The following is a 22,013-nucleotide window of genomic DNA, read 5'->3' on the forward strand; positions in this document are numbered from 1 at the left end:
TTCCACTTATTTCCTGTAGTTGTGTACATTCCTTACACAAATTGACAAATTGTCAGGATATTCTCCTTTTAAGAGAAATTCTTAAATCTGGACATAAAACGCTAAACAATCGATAGGGGTAGCGTTAGCCGCTAAACGCATTTTTCAACTAATTTCGACTAAACATACTTGTGGTCTGCCACTTAATAGATTTTTGAGGAACCGAACTGAAAGGCCTGTACCTAAAAAGTTTTGTATGAATATGTGTACCTTTACACCCCTACCACCTACGAAGGGGAAAAACATTATCAAAGACACCCCTCACCCCAGCAATGGACTGTTTTCTCCTCTCCTATCTGGGAGACGGTATAGGAGCCTTCGCTGTCGCACCAGCAGACTCAGGAACAGTTTCTTTCCCTCAGCTGAAAGCCTACTCAATTCTATAAATAAATTATGTTCTTTACATCTAACTAAGTCAACGTAATACTACTCGAAAAGACTGCACTGTGCATTAACACATCTCCATACTGTACAATTGCATTGCTTCCCATGATGCCTCTTACTGTTGCACAAATGACATTCTACCTCTTGTTGCCTCATTTGCATTTTATACTGCATTATTAGTAATATATATTGCACCTTTGAACTCCTATAATATGTTTATTGTGTGTGTGTGTATATATATATATATTGTGCAGAGAACAAGTACAGGGCCAATGAAATGCAGTTAGCGTCTAAGCGCAAATGCAAATAGCAATGTTTTTATAAATAAATAAATCTAATATACATACATATATATATATATATATATATATATATATATATATATATATATATATTAGATTTTATTTATAGCAATGTTTTTATAAATAAATAAATCTAATATACATACATATATATATATATATATATATATATATATATATATATATATATATATATATATATATTAGATTTATTTATTTATAAAAACATTGCTATTTGCATTTGCGCTTAGACGCTAACTGCATTTCATTGGCCCTGTACTTGTTCTCTGCACAATGACAATAAAGTTGAATCTAATTTAAATGAAAATGCAGATTTCTTCTCTATCCGGATCAATGTGGACGTAGACACAAATGAGGGTGTATATAGTGCTTTTAAATGGGCAAAATTGTTTGAACATTTGTGTATTATGTAAGACAGTGTATTACTATGAGGAGAATATATGAGAGTGTTCCATTCACGTACTTGCACTGTAAACAATAATCACTTAGAAGGACTTGCAATGACGTAGGCTCTCGTTCTGTATGGGAAACGTAGCTGTTACAAACTGTTCCTTCAGGCAATGTTTTGCATTCTTTCATTATCCAAGCATCATAGAACTCCCGTTTCTCTCTCACACTTGCATACTTTTCCAGGAAAACCCAGATCAGTAAATCAAACACTGTTTATTAAGAGAGGCCAGAATAACAAGGCAGTCCAATCACTGATACTTAATTCAACTGACAGCATTTATTTATCTTTTTATACTTTGTTCTTTCAGAATCTTTGCTAAGAACTCAAGCTAAATTGTTAGCATAAAATGAGGTTGAGCAAACTTTGGAACCAGAACCTTCATCAGCTTCCACATGGCACTACAATACCTCTCATGCTTAGCTGGTTAATGACGGTTGGACATTCTGAAAATGGCACTCAGGACAGTGAGAGACATTTGCTTGCTCAGGGCATCGCTCTGATTTTCAGCTGTCAGGATGAAGAAGCATTATAGCTAAAAACAGCTTTTAAGATTTTTCACTTAATTTTTGGGGGCATTCTCTTCAATAGTTTGTGTCATTTTGAGATATTAATACTCCTACTGATACATGACGGAAGGTGGAATAGCTTTTGGGCACAAGCTGATGACTGTTTTGTGTTATCTGTACTTTCACTCAAATAAATTCACTTGTGTTCCAGTAAATCCACCAGCAATACAGAGAATGACTCAATCATTCATTAATGGTAAGGAATGATTTACCCTGCCCCATCAGAAGCCACCAGTCCATCACAGGAAACCAAGCACACATGCGTTCACATACAGTAGTCATTCACACCTAGGGGCAATTTAGCATAGGTTATCCCTCTCCTGTTATGAGTTTCGGAGGTGGGAAGAAACCGGAGAACCAGGAGAAAACTCACACGTGCTACCCTGAGAAAACTCCACACAAGACAGTAAACCAAATTCAGGATCAAAGCCACCATGCTGCAGAATAGGGGGCTGTTAGTTTTAATCCCATTGCCCCCACCCCAGTAGAGAGTTTGACCAATCCTGACTGCTATCACAGTTATCGTTTTTGTTACGTTTGGCTGGATTACCAGCTCTACAAATATTCCAAATTTAGTGTTCCAAACTTCTCCCATTTCACAACGATGGAGTCCACTGTGTTTCCGAAAACATTTAAAGTTTTACAAATAATTTTACCCTTCTGCTAAGATCTATGTCTCAGCACAATTTTATTCATGAAGGTCTATAACAAGTTCTTTTAACTTCATTAATAATTTTATTTGCTCATACATACATTGTGTAGATCTTATCAAAACCTTGTCCAATCAAATGAATTCATCAAACTGTTGAAACAGTTAAGGAAAAATCTAAAAAATAAGAAAGAACGAACGAAAGAAAAAAAGAAAGGATCAAAGCCACCATGCTGCTAAGTGGAGCAGAGTAGGGGGCTGTTAGTTTTAATCCTATTGCATCCCACCCCAGTAGAAAGTTTGCCTGCTCTCACAGTTATTACTTTTGTTGAGTTTGGCAGTATGATTCCAAAGATTCCAAACTTGGTGCTCCCAAACTTCTCCTATTACACAACGATGGAGTCCACTGTGCTCCCAAAACCTTTTAAAGCTTTACAAATAATTATACTCTCCTGCCAAGGTCTCAGCACAATTTCATTTACTGAGGTCTATGGCAAGTTCCCTATATATAACTTCCCTAGCCTACCCAGGAATGCTGATCAGTATGGGGTAGTACAGAGTCATTTCTTGATAATTGAACAAAACAGAGCAATTTAAATTACAATAGTGTATCAAATTTACAATATATACATTTGTGCCTGAGGACACAAAAACAAAAAGTGAAAGGGTCCAACTACTCCAAACTCACTGTACATTTGTAGACCTGTTTGCGCATGTGAGTATTGGGTGCTTGGGGATGGTGTTCCTGCTCAAAACAAACATAGAAGACATTTTAGGGCTTGATTTATTAAACACACACACACACACACACACACACACACACACACACACACACACACACAAACACGCCTACGCGCACACACACACGCATACGCGCGCACACACGCCTACGCGCGCGCACACACGCATACGCGCGCGCACACACGCATACGCGCGCGCACACACGCATACGCGCGCGCACACACACACACACACACACACACACAGACAGACAGACAGACACTTTTAAATGGAAAATGCTGACAGGTAGGGAGTCCAGCATGTGTTATCCGGAGTCATGTGGTGACTGAATGTCTGAGGTACATACCTTCGACAGGAGCAGAATGAGAATTACACAGGTGGGACAGCACATCCAGCATAGTCCCCCTCGTCACCAAACATGGGTTTTGTCTAACAGACAGAGACAGACAGGCGATGTGCGTTAGAATTGTCCACAAGCATGATTGGGAGAAAGAAAGAGACAAGAAAATAACAACGAGAAAAACAATCTTTCGGGGAGTTTTTTTATTTGGATTAGCAGAGTGCAGCTTTAGATTACAGCTGTCTCGAACATGCTCTCAGAGGACTGGAGACTGAAAAGAGAGTTGACAGGGACATTGGTGTCGCATATGCAAGGAAAGGGAAAACATAACACTGACTCTCGTCCAAAACGGTCAAAAGAGTAAAGTCTGTGTGAGTGCGTGTGTGTGTGTGTGTGGTGACTGTGTATATGGTGGAGCACATCTTTGTGTGTGTGTGTATGTATGCGTGTGAGTCTGAGACCACAGGGCAGTGAGAGCCCATGGCCATGTGTGAGAACAAGGGATGCAGTGTTCAGGGCTGACGTCAGCGTTTCATCACTCAGATATTAATAACACGCTCGCTCTAACACACATTCTTTCGCTCTCTCGCTTTCGCAGATGCATGACCCGTCCCGCCTGCAGCCGACTTGCTTTCTCTTTCTGTCCTTTTTTTTTTTTCTTGCTCTCACACAACACAAAACCCTGACCTCTAGAGATTCGACTTCAGAGCACTAAGCCTCACATGATCGGTATCAATCTCTAAAGCATCACTGTTTATAAGTGGCCAACTCAATCTAGGCACTGAGATTATTCCTTGAAAGCAAAATCTAGTACTGATTCTGGACTCCACATGCCTTAAATATGTAAAACAAATTATTGTGGGTGAGAGGATTTCGATTCAGGGCCACCCAGTAACAGTTAAGCCAATATATTCTGGTTGAAAGTGCCATGTTTCAGACAAATGCCCGGCAGAGGGATTAGCGAACACCTGGGTAGGTCTGGAAGGCTGAGCGATCAAACGCGGGAGCCGTGGTATGGCCCACTGAGCAAGAATTCACCCCCATCATCTTAATCAAGCACCAGCACCAGGCTAGCCACTATTTTTCAACTTAAAAGGACATTCTCTGTATTAGTCTTTAACAGTGGTGGACAGAAGGGAAGTAAATGTAATTCATTACTGTACTGTACTGTACTGTTTTGCATATCTGTACTTTTTAACTGTAATTTTCATTTGGGGAGACTTTTCACGTCAATATATTTCAAAGTCAAATATCTTACTTTTTTTCTCAACTACATTATGTGAAATCAGTCGTTCCTTTTTATTTATGAGCGGATACATACTTAACTGGTCAAACACACAGCAAGCCAACAATCAGGGTCGAGCGCACGCTGTGTTTTGCACTTGTTTTGATTGCCGCTTGGTGGCATCTACTTATACATACAGTTCAACATCACTTCGACAGCAAGCAGAACATTTTGAGAGGAATAAATTATGGAAAAAACTCCTGACTTGAACTCGCCACAACACCCGTGGCCTTAATTCTTTGAATAGATATCAATCAGTGTTTGGCTCATTAATATCATTCTATGAATAGATCGGTGTGCTAAGAGTAACAAAGTCTTTTCACATAAAGTTGATTAAGCAACTTTTCTCTTGTGACAAAAATTATAATAAGAACATTATTTTCATACTAAATCATAGTACACTGAATACTTAAGTACATTTAAAGGCAAATACATTTGCTCAAGTGAAAGTTTAAAGGGAGCACTTTTTTACTGGAGTCATATTTTACCAAGGTTATCTCTACTTTACCTCAACCAAATGCTTTGTGTACTTCGTCCGTTTCTGACAAACAAAAAGCACGAATTTTGAGTGTTGTTTTTTTTTTTATTGACATATCCTTTAGATATTTCTCCAGTCTGGCCACTCTCATTGACAAGCTATTCCTACCTACAGATCTGATGCTCCTTGAATGTATTTTGTTCATATTTACACATTTGTCCATATTTACATTTTAATATGAACTTTGATATGAACTGGAATTACTGCAGTGATGCTTCAAGATTGGCTTTTTGGATAAAAAATATTGTCAGTGTATCATTGTAAAAGCAAAAAAAAAAAAAAAAAAAAAAAAAAAAAAACAGGCCTCAAACAGAAACAGAGCAACGCAGACGTGTTTTTGTACTTTATTTCCCATCGAAAAGCAATAAAAAGTGATAAAAGGAGAAGTCAGTTATCTCCTCTGTCTTTGAACTGTTTTACACTTCTCCAGCAGTGTAGGTCACTGTGGAATGCCCTACTGTTTAAGAGGTCTACAGATCTGCTCGGAGGACAATACGCAACTAATCAGCCTTTGAAATGTGAGCTGGAGCACAAAGGTGAAAGCGGAATGGCTTCTCTCATTGATTAAAGCCTTGGAGATTTTTTCTCAAAGAGAGATGACCCCAATTCTCTCTGCATGAGGTCTAAAGGCAGGTGCAGGATCAATCCTAGAGACAGAGTAATGACGAAGTTTGTAAGACTAATAATCAGGGGTCTAAATTGTTGTACATGTTCATCGTTTCTGCACTGTAAATAATTGTTTTGGCTACTTTCTAGTTTTTCTGAAGTCTTTACAGCTCAAAAATCCCCTACCCACATCTGCTGCCTGTCTTTTTAGCACTGCTGGCCCCATATTCAGTCCAAGAAGAGCTTGAATAATTTCCAAAAACTTTGACAACCAGCTTTTGTTGAAGTTGAATAAAAATATTGCCCCTCTCTGAGACCTCATCAACAGCTTCATCAAAAATCACAGTTAGCTCTGAATTTGGTTTTACTTTATCTAAAAGTTACGATGACAATATTGACACATAAAAATTCTAAATATTTTTTAGCTTTGCGTGGCAGGCAAATGTAGAAGCACATATGAGGTACAATATTTGGGGGCACTGCCAGGATTTACTCTGATTCTCTCCTTTTTATTGGTATATCTTGTATATTTTAGTAGTTCTTCTAAAGGGACAATACTATAGAAAAGAAACTTGGATATATTTTAGAGTAGTCAACATGCAGTTTGTATAGCAGTGCAGATATACTGTCCTCTAAAAATAACTCAACATACAGCCATTATTGTCTAATTAGCTGGCAACAAATGTGTGTACACCCTAAGGGAACATGTCAAAACTGTGTCCAAAGTGTCAATATTTTGTGTGAGCACCATTGTTATACAACACTGCCTCAATCCTCCTAGGCATGGAATTCACCAGAGCTGCACAGGTTGTTCCTGGGATCCTCTTCCATTCCTTCATAATGACATCGCAGAGCTGCTGGATGTTACACACATGTCGCTTCTCCGCCTTCTGCTTGAGGAGGCCCCACAGGTGCTCAATAAAGTTCAGGTCTGGAGACATACTTGGCAATTCCAACGCCTTCACCTTTCTTAGCAATGCGGTTATCAACTTGGAGGTGTGTTGGAGGTCGTTATTAATATATGTTGGAAAACTGCCATTCGGGCCAGTTTCTTAAGGAAGGCGAATCATGTTCTGCTTCAGAATGTCACAGTACATATTGGAATCCATGTTTCCCTCAATGAACCACAGCTCCCGCTTCCGCTTTTGCAACCTCTAGAGCAATGCTGGCAGCACTCATGCGTTTGTTTTTTGAAGCCAGCTTCTGCACAGCACAAGGACTCAACTTCTTTGATCGACTCGTGCAAGCTCTGTTCTGAGTGGAACCCATCTTGGACAACCACTTTATGACCCTGGCTGCTGTACAGTAACTCAGTTTCAGGGTGTTACTGATCATCTTATAGCCTCGGCCATTATTGTGGAGAGCAACAATTCTAATGATACAATCCTCAGAGTTTCTTTGCCATGAGGTTCCATGTTGAACATCCAGTGGTCAGTATAAGAGAATTGTACTCAAAGCACCAAATTTTACCTACTCTAATAAAGAAACACATTTTTATGGTTTTGTCAAGCAGTCAAAAACATTTACATGATGAATAGGACATGTGGCTTTGCATCGTTACACAACTTACAGCTGTTACTCACTTTTGTTGCCAGATATTTAGACAGTAATGGCTGTATGTTGAGTTATTTTCAGAGGACAGTAAGTCTGTACTGCTATATACTCTAAAATATATCCAAGTTTCATTTCAATATTATTGTCCCTTTAAAAGATGTACTAAAATGGTTACTGAAATGTGAGGGGTAGACTCACTTTTTTTTTTAAAGATATTGTACATATATACTGTATAGTTTATACATTATGGTACTGTAAATGTATATGTTTAAATTACAGTATACTACTGTATACTGAGCACTATCCTTTAAGACTCCTGGGTAGACTAGGCCATGTCTCGATTTACAAAATTTTTGATCAGGTCATCGGAACACATCTCCATCGCAAGTCGGGGACTACCTATATTTACTTTAATTTTATTTGTCTATTAAATACTAATGGTTCTTCTACTTTGTGACATGATACTGTAATTTTATTTTCTAATTGTATATTTTGAAAGATAGCTTTGCTACTTTCCTTTTTTTAATTTGTATTTTTAGAAATAAAACCTCACAAATCAACTGTTTTTGGCTTTTCACTAACATGTGTTTTGGTGTTGAGGACTAGCGCATCTTCAAGCCTACGTTCAATATGAGTCAAATACTCGAGTATTTTTTAAATCTCAAGGCATACTGGAATTGGTGACTTTTGACTTGTAATGGAGTCAGTTTTGCAGTAAGGTTTACTCATGCATGATTTTCAGGTACTTTTTACGCCTCTGCTAAAAAGTCGACTACTGTCAAAGATTTTGCATCCTTTCAGCTGCTAATTTTTATTCCTTGCTTTTGTTTGCCTACTAGTTCAGTGCTAGAAGAAGCATACATTCCCAGTAAATATTGAATTGTTCATCAAAAAATGAAGACCAAAAAAAAAAAGACACTCTCAGATTTTTTCGATCAACAGTGAAAAAAAGCAACCCAGTGACTGTTTTCGGACTTCCTGCCAAAAGCTTGAATTATGCCTATACAGTGCTGACTGTTTGACTGTGTGTGTGTTTACCTTGTGGCAAGCCAAACTCTCGGCTGAAGGGTCGAGATGAAGTCACTGTCTTGGTCTCCTGGTGTCTGGGGCCGATGAGCGTCAGCCAGGTAGGAACGCAGGAGGAAGAGCACCTGCAGAGAAAAAGAGCAGCTTGAAAAGTCAAACTTACTTTGAGTAGTAAAGTCAGATTCCATCCATTTGCACCCATAGGAACCAGGAGTCACAACATCCAAACTACAGAGAAACTGCAAAGTAGTGCAATGTAACTATATTTGTTCTACTATTAGTGAAGGTATACGTTTGTGAAGTGATGGCGAATCTAGTGCTTTTAGTACTTTCTTTTACTTTGCAATACCGTCAATGTACACTACATAGACAAAAGTTTTAGGACACCTGATTTTCTTTTCAGCTATATGTGGTATTTTCCCAAACCACAAAACTGAAGGGACACAATTGTGTAGAATGTCTTGGGATGCTGTTGCATTCAATTGTTCTATCACTTGAACTAGCAGACAATGCCCCCATGCACAGAGTGAGCTCCATGAAGATATGCTTTACATGGGTTGGAGTGGAAGATCCTGAGTGGCCTGCTATAGAGCTCTGGCCTCAAAACCTATTAAATACATTTGGGAGGAATTGGAATGCTGACTGCAGCCTTCCACACGTATATCAGTACCTGATTTTACTGACATCCTTGTAGCTGAATGAGCACTCATGTCCACAAGCACATTTCAAAATCTAGTGGAACATCTTCCCAGAAGAGTGGAGGATTTTATGCAAATGGGGACTCAATTTGGGATGGAATGCATTTATGAATCTTATACTTGGGTACCTATGAACTTTTGTCTATAGAGTGTATTTCATTGGTGTTAGTATTCCTAAAGTTTTATGACTTTTTAATACTTCAGTATATATATGACCTAACTTGTCAAAATTCACAGATCTTTAATAAAACATACACATCTAATTCTTAAAAAAAAAAAAAAAAATTAATAAAATAAAATCACCAAGTATACTTTTCTTGGTCTCATTTGTTTAACTGGTTTCTCTTAGTCTACTGTCTTCAGAAATCTAGAAACTTATAAAGAGTTCACAAACTTTCAAGCACCATTACAATAAAGATAAAAAATAGGACCTGCTGAATAACTGTGGTAGCTTAGTGGTTAAAGCTCTGGGTTACTGATGGGAAGGTCAGGGGTCTAAGCTGCCACTCTTGTGGCCCTTGTGCTATAAAGAACACATGACAAGTATAAAGCATCTTTTTTCTTTTCTTTTCTGTCTGACTCAGTACGTTTTGATTATCACACGCAATCTGTTGTTTTGTGAAAGCAGCGCTGTGCAAACCGACATGAGCAATAGAAGATGAAGCTCATATGCCACACAATGAAAAGAGACAGGAAGTAAGGGCCAGCTGTTTTTATTCTGTGTGCGTCACAAGGAATAATGTCAGGTTTATTATTATTATTTGATATTGTTGCTTTTATGTGCAACAATGTCAGTGCAATTATATTTGCTACATGTGCAGTAACTTTTATAACTGTATCATTGTAATCTGACTTTTCTGCCATCTGTTTCACTGCTGTTACATATTTTAAAACAGAATATTTCAACAAGATTGGAAATTCATTGATTGTTCAGCATCTACGGACATCTACGGAACTACGGACAGTACTGTGTTGCTGAACTGCTCACAATATAAGTATTCGACCGCTTTAAACCATTTTAAAGAGATCAGCAAACCGCTTTAAAGAGATCAGCATTCAAACCAACAACCAGAAACAGTAGACCTGTCCGAATGAACCTGAAGGTAAGCCAAGAGCGTTTGAACACTTTTGAAAAAGTGTTAGCGAATCAAAAACTCACAAGCATACCAACTTCCTATTTAGCTGGCTGAATGCAAGTTCCCTTCTAAGCATAGAAACTTTGTGAATAAGCCAAGAAGTCGCTTTTCAGGGCTTTAGCCACACCATGGAAGCTATTCATTATGCACCAGGCAAGAAAGGCACAGGCAAAAAATTAACCTGACCACGGCGCTCCACGCCTTGACTCCGCAGCATGGACACCCAGTCCCCCAACAACGGAATGTTTCGACCCAAAAGGTCCAAAGGCTCGGAGCTCCCTTGCACTCTCTGGCCCCTCGCAGGGAAGTGGTAGGTATTTATAGCCGCCAAATACATGACTTGTGACCGAATGCAAACCAGCCATGGGGAAAGAAGCGGCAGCGAAGAGCAAAAATAAATACCGCATCACAGCCCATAATTCAGAATGGTGTACAGAAGCACACCCGCATTCAGACTGTCAGACTACCTTCTACACTGTAAGCCTACAGGCTGACCTTTCACATATTTTGCCATTCAGACACTATTTTATTCTGTATATAGATATACTGTGCATTAAAGTGAGGAGCCTTTTACCAGGGATAAGTGCATCAAAATTCTGCAAAGAAAGAGCATTGGATTGGATGCAAAAAGCTACAAGTCATTTAACTAGATACATGTTGTAACACCAGCCACTGGTAAAAATGTTACCAAAATGGCTAAACGTGCTGGCTGGTGTCACATCTCCGCAATTTGGCAAGTGTCACAACACCACGGATGAGGTGTCATAACAGTCACGGTCTCAGCCATGATTCCCAGGCAGGCTGATCCTCAAGTGATCGTGCAGTAAAACAAAAGCCTTTGCGTCTCATTGAACTGCTGCAGGCGTCTCGAGCCAAAAACAAGCCGAAGCCTTGTGACACGAGAGAGGCTAGATGTGTGTGGAGATTCTGTAAACATATCAATTCAAAACTATCAAATACTTAAGCTTCAAATTAAGAATCTCCCAAAATCTCTCAGTCGGTCCAAACGTCTCACATGGACACCTAAAAACCTGAGAAGCCCTGGGACAACTAAAAACCTGAGAAAACCTGAAACACCTGAGAAAACCTGAGACAACTGAAAACCTGAGACACCTGAGAAAACCAGAAACACCTGAAAACCTTAGTAGAATTTCCACAGCCCACAAAAATACAATATCTGTTTTATAGCATCCACATGTAGCCCACAGATAAGAAGGTATCACCATGTATTTTCATAAAATGCACAACATTCAGAAGAACATTCAGCTTTGCACTGAAGATTTGTGTTTATATCCTATTTCCCAGCATATATAGGTGGTCTTCACATCAAATAACATCAGTATCAACGGCTGATCTGACCAAATAAACACACACCTTATTATCAGCTTACAAATCCATATAAAAACACTGTTTAGGGCTATCAGCTCCAAATCTGCTTGTGCACAAAATATTTCCATATTCAAAAGTCAATGAGGCACCAGGCTGCCATATCTACAAAAGCGAAACTGAAGATGAAAACACAGGAAATGTCTGAACTCTTTCCCTCTCGCTCAGTAACTTTTTTTTCCAGGTCTCATTCCATAGAGAATTGAGCTGCCAAGAAATATAGATGGATGGAAAGAGACAGGGGGATGGGGGGTGCAGGAGATGAAAGAAAGACTGCTGGCCTCAGCTTTTAATATCACTAACACAAAAGCGCACACACACACACACACACACACACACACACACACCCTTCATCCATTCCTCTACAAGCTCCCTCTTTCACCACACCTCCTCCCTTCTTCCTTCCTTTCTCAGTCCATCTGCAAGGGGCTTTCCAAAAACACACGTGGCAGCCATGACAGGAAAGAACCCTTCAAAACCACCTCCAACAAGCCTACAGCTGAGTGCATCTCTCCCTCCTCCAACACTATATCTTCTCATGCTAAAGCCCAAAGCACCTCCCACGTCATTACTCCCACCACCCTGAGACACACACACACATAGCCTTCTTACCCCCACTGGAAACAAGCTCCCTTTCACCTTTTCACCCACAAGATCGCGTTTCAAAGCTCAACTCTAATACTATTTATAGTCTCAATTCAGCAGACCTTACACAGAAAACAAAGCAATCCAGCGGTTGCTCCGTGATGCAAACCTGTAATAGGGTTCCATGGATGTGGTTCTGCTGGACTCCCGGACCGGGCAGGTCTTCTAATAGTGTCCTGATGGTGGAGGGAACATCAGTGACTAGAACAAATGGAACTAGAGCTCTGGCTGCCATCTCCCGAGTGCGGTATACAGCGGATCGAGAACACCTAGAACACAGAAGGACCAGAACGTTAGTCAGAATTTTTAGAACGTCATCACCAGCACCTTTAATCATATCCTGAAAGCAAAGACTCCCAACATAATACAATCTTTAAAATAAAATTCTCAAAAACGATACGCCAAATACCGAAATTCCTTTTAATAAAATGTTTCATTAATATTCATTACTATTGAAATCAAGCCAAGTTGGTTGGTGGGTGAAACTAACAAATAATTGTTAATAACTAAGGGACATTTTTGTTTGAAAGCCAACCTTTATTATGAAATAGATATGATATGAGCAAATCATATATTTTAACCTTATTAAACATTATTTACATTTTCAATATATGTCTATTGTTCAGAGGGCTGTTCCAAATGTGGGGGCGGGCCATAGTTTAAGGATCCCTGCTTTAAAAGGATCAAAAACATGACTGTGCTGTTGGAATTGCTAGTGGAAACAAATCAAACATCAACAAGTGTCTGAAGATCTTTCCGATGGTAATAACTCAGTGATGGAGGTGGTATCTTAGTGGTAAAGGTTTTGGGTTACTGATAAGAAGGTCGGGGGTACAAGCCACATTATCGCAAATTTGCCACTCTTAGGTCCTTGAGCAAGACCCTTAACCCTATGTGCTCCAGAGGCACTGTAACATGGCTGACCCCAGTTTCCTAATGTCGCTAGGATATGTGAAGGAATAATTTTGCTGTGATGTAATGTACGTGACAAATAAAGGCTTTTCTTCTTCTTTTATGGCGGAAAACATAATTTGCTACAAAATGCTTTTACTTCAAGATTATATCTGTAACCAGTAGCCAACCAGTAGCCAACAAGTGCATTAACATAAACCTGTCATTAATCCTCTTGCAGCCAGAGCTATACTGTGTCATGTGACAAAAACAGTTTAGAGCTGCTCAAAAGACATCAGACTCTCTTGCAACTTGTTTTCTTCACAGAACCTTTCCAGATCTTAATAATCCACACCATTGTAAGCATATTGTTTTCATGGTTGTTTAAACTGACCAGCTTGTAGCCACTAGTAACAAAACAAAGTTCTTTCCAAGAACGTTGTCACTGATTCTGGGTTCCACACGTGCAAAAAAAAAAAAAAAAAGTTACTTCTGCCTGGGGAAGAGACTGATTCTGTAGTTGGTGATGGATGCTTGGTATTTCACCTCATAGCATATACCAGAGGTTCCAATCCTTGGTTCTGAGGAACCCCTGCTGTTAAATAAAGAATTAAAAATCTGCTCACCAATCGAAATGAAGGATTCGTCAGTACTGTTGTATAACTGGAAACATAACTGAAATGGCACAAAAACCTTTGTATTTCATAAATATAGTATGAGCATTGTTTACTTCTACTACTAAAATAAACTTTCCAGAAATCTCCGACTGCTACGGTTTATATAAACATGAATAAATGTAAGTACATTCCTGATGCTTGAGGAGTCAAAGTGTGAATATTAAAGCTAAACTTTAGGAGGGGCAAAAAATAAATAAACAAACGTGAAGATATCCAGACTGCAGGGGCTTTCCAGAGTTTAAATCGACCCTATCAAAGCAGTATGAGAGGAGGTGACCTTGTGCCTACTGCCCTCATGCCTCCACCTCCCTGACACCAATCTGTTCTGCCTGTTCATATTTCCTTAGCTGAAATTTTATACCGAAACCCTCGATCAGGAGGCACTAGAAATTCTGTCAGACACTGGTGTTATTTCAGGACAATGGCTTCACCCTGGACTATTATTATATTAGATATTTTCCTTGCTGAGGGCAGATGAGAAGGAGAAATGGTACAGTATAAACCACAGGCTCCTCACCTTGGTCCTTGAGTATACACTGTACACATTTTTTCCTAGCTCTTCCCAAACAAATTATTTACTTACAAGTGTTTCGGGAGCAGGGAAAAACACCAAGATCTTCAGAATTAGGGTTGAAAAGCTTTGGTACATGCTATGGTACACCAAAATAATTTCCCACCACAAACTCTGTCCCTTCCTCAAAACAAGAGTCCCCTTTTACAGGTTCCAGCAACAGTGGAAACATTTAACACAAGTTCTATTGAGCTTGAAAATGTTTTGTTAATTTGAAAATAATTGCAATTATTTTGTTAAAATGACTACAAACAAACCGACTTAGAAAATAATCATGAAAACAAGATGTAAACAATGTTTATGGAGCGATTCCGAGAAGGAAACTCTTCTGCAACTTGAAAAGCTTCAACTGCAACTGAATGAAATGTCTTTTAAGCAGCTTTACACTTTTTTCTTTCGCGTGTCAAAATTCTGTCCTTGACAACACGTTTGTACAGTGTGTAACCAGAAGAATGTGACCCTGGGCAGTAAAATACACAGAATCTCAATACCTCCATAGTAAAAACTTATAAACTGTACCTTAGATAACTCAGGCTGATTGTATTTCTGAAATTTTGTCAGATTACATAATGTTTTGACTCAATAAGCCAAAACAAGCATGGAGCAGATCTTACAGTTTTTCCCAATTCCCAGAAAGACTTCAGGAGAAAATTGGCATATTACAGTCAGACACATTCTTTGTGTGGGCTACACTTCCTTAGTAGAATCCGTTTACAATGATAAGGAGATCTCTTATTGCTGAAACAGATATTATCCACTATTACAGCCAGGTGTGAAGAGCATAAAGGAATCTTTTTCAGAAAAGAAGCCTTCATGCTTTTCCAGGAACTCAGTCAGAACTTGTTTTTTTTGGGAAAAACTATTGAAGTTGCCATACTCAATGTCTCCAATTGGGTAAACACAACCTTCACTGACTGACCAACCACCTTATATGCCATTTTCAAAAACCTGGGTTTATCTAACAAACACTTGAATCAACACAAGAGATGGCAAACTAAAAAGGTTGTAACATTGTATTTTGTATTTTGAGGTGTGTAGCTTGCACAGAACAGTCAAAGTATAGTGTGTGTGCTTCAAAGTGTGAACATGTACTTCATTTTACTGTGGCCGTATCACTTGCCAGGCAGCAAACACATACCAGCATAGCCCAGTAAGCAGCACACACTCCACAGGATTCACAGCATGTGTCCAATTGCAAAACTCGTCCCTGCATGCCAGACGGTCACGAGCAACTCTCAGCATGTTCCTAATAACCATTTCTTTGGTGCTATTAGAAATTTGGTTATGCTGAGTAAAGCCTAAACATAAAAAATATAAAAAGGATAACAGTAACAACGCAAATCAATGCATGATGCTTCTTCCAGCACAAAGAAGTCGTGCAGAACTAGTTGTTTTGTGCTAATATTTGAGCAAGAAATACCCTTACATCAAACAGGAAGGATAGCAATGACGAGAAACTATTTCAAACACTTTGCACTGACCTTGACCCTGTCTGGATGGAGTCCAAAACCTAGTCAACTCATCTTAGAACTAGATTAGAATGACAATTAAACTGCTAATGTTGCAGTAGATTGTCTGCAAGGATACCCTGAAATTGCTGGGAATGGTACCACATGGACATTTATACTGAAGTCTCAATCATTGGCCACTCAATAACATTATTTGCATTGAAAGGATGTGATCTTAAAACTTTAAATTCCAAAATGACCCTGATGCCATTACTCAATTTCCTTTTAACATACTTAACTCCAGAATATACAGTTGTAGAGAAATTATTAATAATAAACGATTTTATTTAATAAAGATGGGAGGTTTTTCCTTGCCCCCTGTGCAAAACCCTGAGAGAAAATGAAGCATTTTGCAGTCCTGGGAGAGATGAAACAACTAATGTGAAGTTGGTAAATTATGCCGAGATGAGGTATGGTATGGAAAGAAGATTAAAAAAAGTATGGAAAAAAACATACCTAAACAGCAGAGCACCATGATGCAATTAATTTCAGAGGCATGTGTGTGAGCATAATATGTGAGGAAACAACTTTTGCAGCATTCAAAATACCAGGATTCTTATAATAACTAATGTCACGAAGAAGTAATGCCACAAAGAAGACGCCAAGAAAGCACTACACTTCTGGGACTTTTCAAATGTTGGCACAACCACAGCAATTTTATACACACTGTATGAAGATTATTATATACTATGGAGTCCATGTGGCATTAAGAAAAAGACAGGAGGCGGAGCTGGTGGTGGCAGAGTTGAAGATGCTGCGATTTTCTTTGGGAGTGAGGAGGATGAAATTAGAATTATAATAAACAATTACAAATTAGTTTATTAAAGGAACCTTGCAGATAGGACGTTTTGGAGAGGCGTGATTGAAAAGGTTTAGGTAAGGCGTATATCGGTAAAAGAACACTGAGGATGGAGCCACCAAGCAGGAGGAAATGAACAAGTAAAAATGAAAGGTAATAGAAAGAGATTGCCTGAAATTGTCAGGCATTAACCAAGAACCAAGGCACAAGCCTGAATTGCTTAACAAACAACATAACAATCAGGACATTGTACATCAGAACACCAATCTCCAATATCGTAACAAAAGAAACAAAAGAAACAGAAACGCTGCGGGTGGTAGTGGCTGCATTCTGACTGCATGCTGGCCACCTCCTATAGGTGTGCATGCTCAAAATGTGTGTTGGCAGTTAAAAAAAGATACCAAGTGTGAAAGCACCCTTAGACTGCTATCAGCCCCCAAACAGCTTGGTAGCGCACACATTGGCAGAGTTAATCTTTATGATCATAGACACAAAGCAGACACAGAACCTCACCAAGTAAAGGCTCAGTGGTCCAGTGGTGGACGAAATCCACAAATCATGTACTTGAGATAAGTAGAGATACAGTTGGTAAAATATTACTCAAGTAAATGTGCTCCTTTATTAATTCACTTGAGTAAAAGTACAAAAGTATTTGCCTTTAAATGTACTTAAATATTCAAACTACTATGATTTATTATAACTATAATGTTCCTATTATCATTTTTGTCAAGAGACTCTTTATTTAATTAACTCAGTTTATATGTAAAAACTATACTGTTACTCTTCGCACAACAATCTATTAACAGAATGAAATAAATGAATCAAACACTGATTGATATCTAATACAATTATCATGAGCCCAAAACCTTATTTTCAACTACTTAAAAAGAAATTGCACAAATAAAGCCACGGGTGTTGTGGCAAGTTCGTGTCATTACATTCTTTCAACAAATGTTTTGCATGCTGTTGAACTGATTCTGAACTGTATGTTGGTGATAAGTAGATACCACCAAGTGACAATCAAAACAAGTTCAAAACAGAGCGCACGCTCGACCCTGATTGGTGGCTTGCTGCGTGCTTAACCAGTTAAGTTTTTACCCACTTATAAATAAAAAAGGAATGAATGATTACACAAAATTAAGTTGAATAAAAAGTACGATAATTGATTTTGAAATATAGTAAAGTAAAAGTCTCCCTAAATGAAAATACTACTTAATTACATTTACTTTGTTACTGTCCACCACTGCAGTGGTCACAGAGCAGCCAAGTTTCGCCAACACTCACAGCTAAGTTTGGAGTAATAAATTACTGAACAATTTGACTGCCATTGCAGTCGAACTGGTCAATATTTCTTTTGAAACTGTCGGAGGCAATACGGTACAAGCTATATTCAGGCCTAAATGGAGAAAGGGAGTTGGGCTTGTAAAAAAAAAGGAAAGGGTGATTGGGCTTGAAGCTGCTATGGTGTTGATTGTTACAACCACTATTTAAAACATGGTCTCTCCATCCATAAAACACTTTATATAAAATGAATGATAATAAAATAAATTAAAAAAAAATAAATAAAAAAAAAGGGCCTCTGTCGATAAATTACAGTGGGGAAAAGGAAAATGTGAGGAATGGAAAATGAGCTAAAGTGGTAACATATTTAAAGAAAAAAATAAATAATTAATGGATGGGTAAACAGATAGAAAGGAGAGGGGAAAAAAAGCCTAGAAAGTCATTGTAGCCTCTCAGTCTCTAAAACATTATTGTTAATGCTGAGACTAAAAAGAGGGGCAGCCATGGTGCTAGCAAAGAGTGCAACCATTTTCTCTGTAATAAATAAATAAATAATACACATAAAGGAGGGCCGAAAGCTGAGGAAAACAAAATGAAAGAAAACAAATGTACAAATAACTGAATCTGAAAGGGTGTCTAAAGCTGCTAATGGAGTCAGTTTCTGAATTAGAGAGATGTGAAACTGCAACAGGCTTCCAGACATGTGGCCCCTCACCTGCTGAGCTCAAATTCCTCTATATCCAGACCCCAATGTACACACACCCACACACACACAAAACGCATGTTTCATTTAGGCATCAGAGTTTCGCAACAGTTGCTCTTAACAAGTACAAATCGTGTCACATGACGCCCACGAACGCCTGTTGCTGCTGAACAGACAATCACACAGACACACACACAGACAAACCCTTAACTTGTTATAAACCGACTTTTTTACCTGCTAGTGTGTATAGGAAGGCAACAAGTCGAACACACACATACACACATTCACTAATGACTCGCAGTCTCAAGCTCCCTTTTCAGGCCTCATATGCTTCCCATCAGCACTAATTTGTCTCATTAAAACTCTTTGGAGAGGAAATGACAGTTTGGAAGGGTGTAATTTTAGAAACACAGCCGGCCGAGGCTAGGCATCTCCAGGGGACTCGTGCTATGTCTCGAGCGGGCCTTACGACTCAAGCTGCCATCTGGCTCTTGTTTGGCCCGGCGGTCCGGTTTCCCAATCTTATATGACTTTGCAACAGGCTACCCCTAAACCCTGTACCACATAGTGCCTAAACACTACATGGAACCTGCATGGTTCTAGAGAGTACCTATAAAGATTGTTAGAACACAGCCAGGTGGTTTTTAACACAATGAATTTCAAATATCTAACATATTCAAACACATTTAATCATCTATCACTGTACAGCTTAACAATGATGAACTGTAATAATTGGAGATTCGGTGCCACCCATAAGGGTGGGTTCCATTTAGAGTCTGGATCCTCTGGTTTCTTCCTCATCTCAGTGAGTTTTTCTTGCCACAGACGCCACTGGCTCGCTCAATGTCCATGGATAAAAAGCTCAACAAATAACAATGAATTCAATTGAATTGAAGACTCTCTTGTCCATCCTCACGAATTTTGGAATTCATGTCACAGCATGGAAATGGTTTGTTTCCTTACTGGAAAGTCGGTTATATCAGGTGATGTGGAGTGAAGTCACATTTAAGGCTCTCTAATGGTGTCCCACAAGGCCCAGTACCTGGTCCTATTTTGCTCTTCCTCTCCGTTTGATCCCCTGGTAAGGATACATCTTTATGAGTTTTCATACAAAGGCTAGTTGGATGACACTCATCCTTTCCTTCCACCTTCAGACAATCATGTTTCTGCATGGCAGACATTCATTTCCATCAACTGAAATTTCATCCCAGCAAAACTGAACTGCTGCTCATCCTAGGTGATTTATCTCTATATCAGTATCTTGTGATCTCCCTGAATAACCCTCTGATCTCACCATTTGGTCACTGAATGCAACCTAGGGGTAACCGTGGGCAATCAATTGCCGTTTCCTCTCACATGTCAAATCTTACTACTCTCCTTTACAACATCTATAAGGATTCCCTCTAATGGAGTAATTTCTATCCACCAGAACAATGAAATGCTTTAGTAGTTTGTCATTTCAAGACTGGACAACTGCATCTTGCACCTAAAAGATCTGCCTCGGTGAACCAATTGACCCCTGCCAGTAATCCAGAATGCAGTTGCAAAAACTTCTAAATATCACCCACACCACCACACTGATGCACTCCCTCAAATGGCTTCCTGTAGCTGCCCACATTAGATCTAAAACACTGATGCTTTTCTACAAAGCCGAAGTCAAGCACCTCACCTCACCTTTACCTCACAGTATTTAGCACATCGTACAACACGTCTTTGAAACATCTTGTACTGTTCAACCATCTCCCAGGGTACAGGGAAGTCATGCATTAAGACACATTGTTGTTGTAGCACCTAAGTTATGAAATAGGCATCCACTAGATATCTAGACAGCTTAATCCATACTAATACTCCCTTAGGTACTTAAATTAGCATTTGAATAGTGAAAAGATAAAGATGCCCAAGTGCTTTTCTTATTCACTAAGAGAGTTTTAAAACTGATAGTATTCATAGTCAATGATTTAGTACCAGGATATATTTATTTACAGAAACTTAGAGCACGCATGAAAAATGCTCAGGAAAATATGGGTCATTAACATGGCAAAAATGTAAAATCCAAATAAAGACAGGTATAAAGCTAAATACAGACAAAATTAAAAAATACAATTCAGAGGGGGGGGCATTGAGTCTTCCTTCTCTATGCTGGTGAATGCACCTCCTGTGTCAATCCTAAAAGGTGCTTTTACCTCATTTTCGATTGTCAACAAGGTGGGACACTGCACTAGCTACCCCCCAGGCCTCTCTGGGCCTCTTCACATATGTCCTGGGGCTGGTCCCATAGGGCTGCCTTTAGGAGGAACTGGGCCTAATTTGCAGGACCAATCACCACAACAGCTTTAATGCAAAATACAATTGATTGTATAAGAGCCTGCAACTGTACTATGGTGCTTCATCAGATGCTTTGAGGAAAGTGGACCTTGAATACTTCCATGTGTCAGTTTTCATCAGAATCACATCGCAAAATCAAGCTATAATCACTTAACATAAAATAAATTTTACAGAATGGCATCTTAAAAAGTTTGTTAAAGTGTTTTGGACCAAATAATTAGTGATGAGTGAATAAGAATCTCCCATTTGTTGATATGGTAGAGGAAATGGTCTTTGGTGGTCATCTGCTCAATCAGTCAAATTGCCTCGTTCTGTAAAATCAGTTGGTTCTTGGTTATGTTTTTTTTTGCTGAAAAAGTCCAGACTCTAGGGAAAACGACGAGTCTGCCTTATGTCTAAGCAAATGGGTGCTTTTAAATTCCACAGATTATCAGACCTGCACAAGGAGCCTCCCTGTCAGTCGCAACCAGTTTGTTATCCTATCCTAATCAAGCAACAGAACCCAAAACATTAGATTTGATCTTTTACGCCATCGCTTCTTTCCTATTCTTTCCATAACTCCCCAGCATGGAACTCAAAGCTTGTTTGAAGCTGCAAGGAGGACACAGGGGGTCAACATAGCACCAAGTTTCCAGACACGTACACACACGCCTGGGGAGTGCAAAGCGCAGACAGTCAGGGCCTGGCTATATTTAACATCTCCTACATGTGGGCTTCATTTGGGTGGATGTGCTCGCATACCTTTCACTGACAAGAAGCAGCCAGCCAGGCCGCCATCTCAAAGTCCTTAAACTTTAAAGGCACAGTTAAATCACATATCGCTGATGTAACCGAGAACAAACGACCTGAACATTAAGTAGATTAACGATGTGCTAGCAGGCAATATTAACC

General features: G+C 39.1%; 1 protein-coding gene across 3 annotated transcripts in view; it reads right to left on the reverse strand.

Annotated features, from left to right (window-relative positions):
• Nucleotides 1-22,013, reverse strand: part of thada (THADA armadillo repeat containing) — a 98,168-nt gene that overhangs the window by 21,223 nt on the left and 54,932 nt on the right. For all 3 annotated transcript variants that reach the window (XM_083539839.1, XM_083539837.1, XM_083539838.1), the window contains exons 29-31: nt 12,477-12,636; nt 8,515-8,627; nt 3,500-3,582 (exon numbers count right to left, since the gene is read on the reverse strand). In XM_083539839.1, the coding sequence (XP_083395965.1) occupies nt 3,500-3,582; nt 8,515-8,627; nt 12,477-12,636 (356 nt within the window). The remainder of the gene's footprint in view (nt 1-3,499; nt 3,583-8,514; nt 8,628-12,476; nt 12,637-22,013) is intronic.

The sequence above is a fragment of the Silurus aristotelis genome, assembly GCF_946808225.1.
Source record: "Silurus aristotelis genome assembly, chromosome: 4".
NCBI lineage: Eukaryota > Metazoa > Chordata > Actinopteri > Siluriformes > Siluridae > Silurus > Silurus aristotelis.